This window comes from Bison bison, unplaced genomic scaffold (genome assembly GCF_000754665.1).
Source record: "Bison bison bison isolate TAMUID 2011002044 unplaced genomic scaffold, Bison_UMD1.0 scf7180017864366, whole genome shotgun sequence".
Classification (NCBI taxonomy): domain Eukaryota; kingdom Metazoa; phylum Chordata; class Mammalia; order Artiodactyla; family Bovidae; genus Bison; species Bison bison.
Window position 1 is genome coordinate 2,506,059 of NW_011494938.1, and position 4,303 is coordinate 2,510,361.

The window sequence follows — 4,303 nt, forward strand, 5'->3', positions numbered from 1 at the left end:
GTGTATACATATATATAAACAAACATGCATGCTTAAACATTTTTTACTGATAGTTTATGATCAACAAAATCTAAATACCATGTCTTAAATCATTTGTTCTCCTTTTAACTAGCAATTTATTTGTCATAATTTGCAAATTTTATTCTGGACTGTCTCAGAATGCTACTTATAAGCATTTTCACAACTTAATTCAAGTATACTTTTAACACCTACAATATCCCATAACTTCTTATCCGCATGTTCCCCAGGTCAGTCATTATACCATCACCCAGTCAGACCCTCAAGCACAAAGTTGAGAGTCTTCATTCTCACTGTGCCAACCTCTGCCCAAACCAGTTAACCAGTTCTTGTGGGTTCTACCTCTTAAATATTTATGCAGTCCACTCTATCCCTGTGGACCCTCATTATCTCACCGAGGACTACTGAGCTTCCTCCTTCTAGTCTTAACTCTTTCTTAACTCCAGAGAAATCGTTCTAGAATGTAAAGATGCTTTAATCTCCTAATTACCTAGTGAATAAAATCTAAGCTCTTTAATAAAAAAAAGGGGGTCTCTTCCTGACCCACAAACTCTTCACAATTGGGCCATCAATTTGTGGCCAGTATGGAGTATGGAAAGTTAATTTTGGCTGTCATTAATCATGTGTACTGTCATGGACGTTTGTCAGACTGAATACTGAGCTAAGTGGATCATGCAACTTAGCATAGTGCGTGCTAACTCACTTCATTTGTGTCCAACTGTTTGTGACCCCATGGACTGTAGCCTGCCAGGCTCCTCTGTCCATGGGATTCTCCAGGCATGAATACTGGAGTGACTTAGTGTGAAGGAGAATATAACTGACTGCAAGTAAAGGAGGCAGTGATAGGAGATATGAAAAATAAAAGAGCCTGGACTCATTAGAATGCATAGTCGTGCTGAGAAATAACCAAGTAACCAATACACTTAATAACTGAATACTTTCTAGAACCAGACAAGCACTGATATCTATCATATTTCATTATTGCTAACTTGTTCACTATTGGTTGTGAGTCATTTAATCTTTCGAAGAAGATAGCCAAAAATTCTAGTATTTAAAAGTTTTGCTTCAGGAATTCGCTGGTGGTCCAGTGGTTAGGACTCTGCTGCCCTCACAGCGAAGGACCTGAATTCTACCCCTGGTCAGGGAACTAGAATCCCACAAGCCATGCAGTTCCTCTACCATAAACTCATTTAGAACCACTTATCTCTGATTAGAACGAAAGTGCCTGTTACTTTGTTCATTCTTCTCATCCAGTACATAACGTATAGCTGTGGAGAAGGGATTAGAACTACTAACCTCTTGTCTATGCCTGTCCTCATTTCCTGCCCCTCTTCCTCCACCCCACACACCAAACCCCTAAAGTCTAGCCAATTCTGAGTATGCCTTCCAGCTTCACTACAGACCAATGTCTTCAAACTTAATGGCTGCTTTGCTTAGAACACCCCGCTATCTTACTCTACTTATTAAGCTTCTGTTCATTTTTTGAGACTTACTTTAAACATATTTTGATCAGTGATGCCTTTTTGTCTCCCAAAAGCTCAAGGCAGAGTTAGGCACACCTTGTTTGTGTTCTCATAGCATCTTATGCATTAGTACTCATTAATATAGCACTTACCAAATCGTGCTGTAGTAGCCCACATTCAAAGCTCTGAACTCCTTAGGGAGGAACTGTGTATCTTGTTCATCTTTGTATCTGCAGTACCTAAAGCAGTGCTTGGCATACAGCAGAGACTCAGTACATGTGTACTGAGTGAATGAACTCATATTCACACACTTTTTCCCCCCCACGCATCATAGTACTTGAGAGGAAAAGGCAGACATAAGAGGATAGGGTAAGAATAGCAACAACAGCATCAACAATCACAACCATAGATAATTAAGCATCTGCTTTTGTCAGGCCCTATTCTAAGTCTGTAGATAAATTAACTCATAATGTTTCACACAGCAACCCTGCTATCCTCATTTCCCAGATGAGTAAACCAAGGCACACAGAGGTTAAGCAACTTGTACAAGATTACAAAAATAGAAAGCAGCAGAGCTGGCTCTAGAAAGCAGCAGAGCTGGCTCCAGAACCTTTATGCTAGAACAGAAAGGAACTAAAAAGCCTGCTTTTCTGTTCATTCTCCTCCTCATCCATTGCACATTCTGCAGTGATGCGGAAATAGGAACTCTACCTGGTTACCATAACTCTAGAAGTACTGAAGACCAGAATATACATAAATTATATGTAGTCCTGTACTTGACAGGATTGCAGATCATTTCACATTTTCATGAGTAAGCCTATCCAAACAGTACCACCTCTGAATTACAAATCCTAATAACCTCTTGAGGGCCCCAAGAGATAATTATGCAGAAAATATGATCCTCTGAATTTAACATTTTCCTCTTTTGCGAAAAATATGTGTCAAATGATGGGTTATTCTTAAAAGTTCCATTAACAAAACCATGACATTATTGTTGGGAGATGGAAAATTGATTATTCTTCTTGTAAATCTATTAATTTTCTTAAACTTGGTCTTCCTTTCTCTTGATATTTACTTAGCCTGGTTTTTTTCATAGAGTGGAAATTTGTGCTTTAATTCTTGGGTTATGATGATTGAGATGGTACGGTGTAATATAATTACTGAAAAAGAAAAAAACTAGCCTTTTCCATTTTTATCCTTGAAATAATTTCATTATATCTTCCAGGAATTTATCTCACTAATATCTTGAAAACAGAAGAAGGCAACCCTGAGGTCCTAAAACGGCATGGAAAAGAGCTTATAAACTTTAGCAAAAGGAGGAAAGTAGCAGAAATAACAGGCGAGATCCAGCAGTACCAAAATCAGCCTTACTGTTTACGAGTAGAGTCAGATATCAAAGTAAGTTGAATTATTTGAGGATACATATTTCTGATTAAGTTTCTAACCACCTGATAAGAGTCAGGTTTATTTCATAGAAGAGAAAAAGGAAAATAAAACTTTAAATAATTCCAGTTTTGTGTTAAAATGTTTTGTTATTTTCATGACTTTTAAATTGAATGTAAATTATTTAACAATAATAATTCTTTGCATTTATTTTAGAGGTTTTTTGAAAACTTGAATCCAATGGGAAATAGCATGGAAAAAGAATTTACGGATTATCTTTTCAACAAATCCCTAGAAATAGAACCACGAAACCCTAAGCCTCTTCCAAGATTTGTAAGCATTCATATTATTTCCTTTACATTTAAATATGTTTTGCGGTTGTTATCTACATCTATCTGGTGGTTTATAGTTTTCTATAAAGGCATTCAGGGATGAAGTGCATGTGTAATGGATAAAAATAATGAATAAGTCCTTAATAAATACACTCAGGATTAGTCCACTTAGTTCCAAGTAAATGAACACTAACATTAATGTGAATAAAATCTTAATAAAATAGATGAAGAAGTTGGGCAAACGTACAAGTTTTAGTTTTGTTTTGACAAAGAAAAATGTTATTCATTATTTATTTTAAGGGCAGGAAATTTGACTGATTTATATCGATTCACTTATAGTAAATATATGTACTTACAACTTTTTTGAAAGTAATGACATGAGAATTTAACTATAAATCATTACCTATAAAAATAACAGGTTTGGCAAAAGATACTTTTTGGAGGGGGAAACAAAATTTCCATTCTTTCCTATTACTTGTAAGTGCCTGACCAAATTTATATCCAGTATCATCATTTCACTGTTCTGAATATAATCTCTCTTATTCATAAGAAAGTCAGGAATCAAGAAGAAACATAAATGGCTTCTAAGTAACCAAGATAAATCTCATAATGTCTGTGAACTAAAGCTTAATGAAGTTACTCTATAAGAAAATTTCTCAAGGCCTAAAACAATTTCAAAAGACAGATTAAAAACAGAAAATTGAAACTAGCTATATAGTCTGCTCCAGTGAAATACACTGACATCGAGAAACAATCACTCTGTAAGAAAAAAAATGTCATAAAACTAGCATAAACAGGTGAGAACTCAAGCAATTTAATCCATTTGTAAATAGCATTTACAAAATGCATTTGTAAATAATCCTGATGGCATCACTGTATTACCGCATAGTCAGATATCTGAATGCAGAGTTCCAAAGAATAGCAAGGAGAGATAAGAAAGCCTTCCTCAGCAATCAATGCAAAGAAATAGAGGAAAACAACAGAATGGGAAAGACTAGAGATCTCTTTGAGAAAATTAGAGATACTGAGGGAACATTTCATGCAAAGATGGGCTCAATAAAGGACATAAATGGTATGGACCTAACAGAAGCAGAAGATATTAAGAAG

The 4,303-nt window shown here is 35.6% G+C and overlaps 1 protein-coding gene across 3 annotated transcripts in view; it reads left to right on the forward strand.

Moving 5' to 3' along the window:
* The window catches only part of SOS1 (son of sevenless homolog 1 (Drosophila)), a 132,270-nt gene that overhangs the window by 112,690 nt on the left and 15,277 nt on the right, over positions 1–4,303 (forward strand). For all 3 annotated transcript variants that reach the window (XM_010855571.1, XM_010855572.1, XM_010855573.1), the window contains 2 exons: positions 2,707–2,879; positions 3,081–3,197. In XM_010855571.1, the coding sequence (XP_010853873.1) occupies positions 2,707–2,879; positions 3,081–3,197 (290 nt within the window). The remainder of the gene's footprint in view (positions 1–2,706; positions 2,880–3,080; positions 3,198–4,303) is intronic.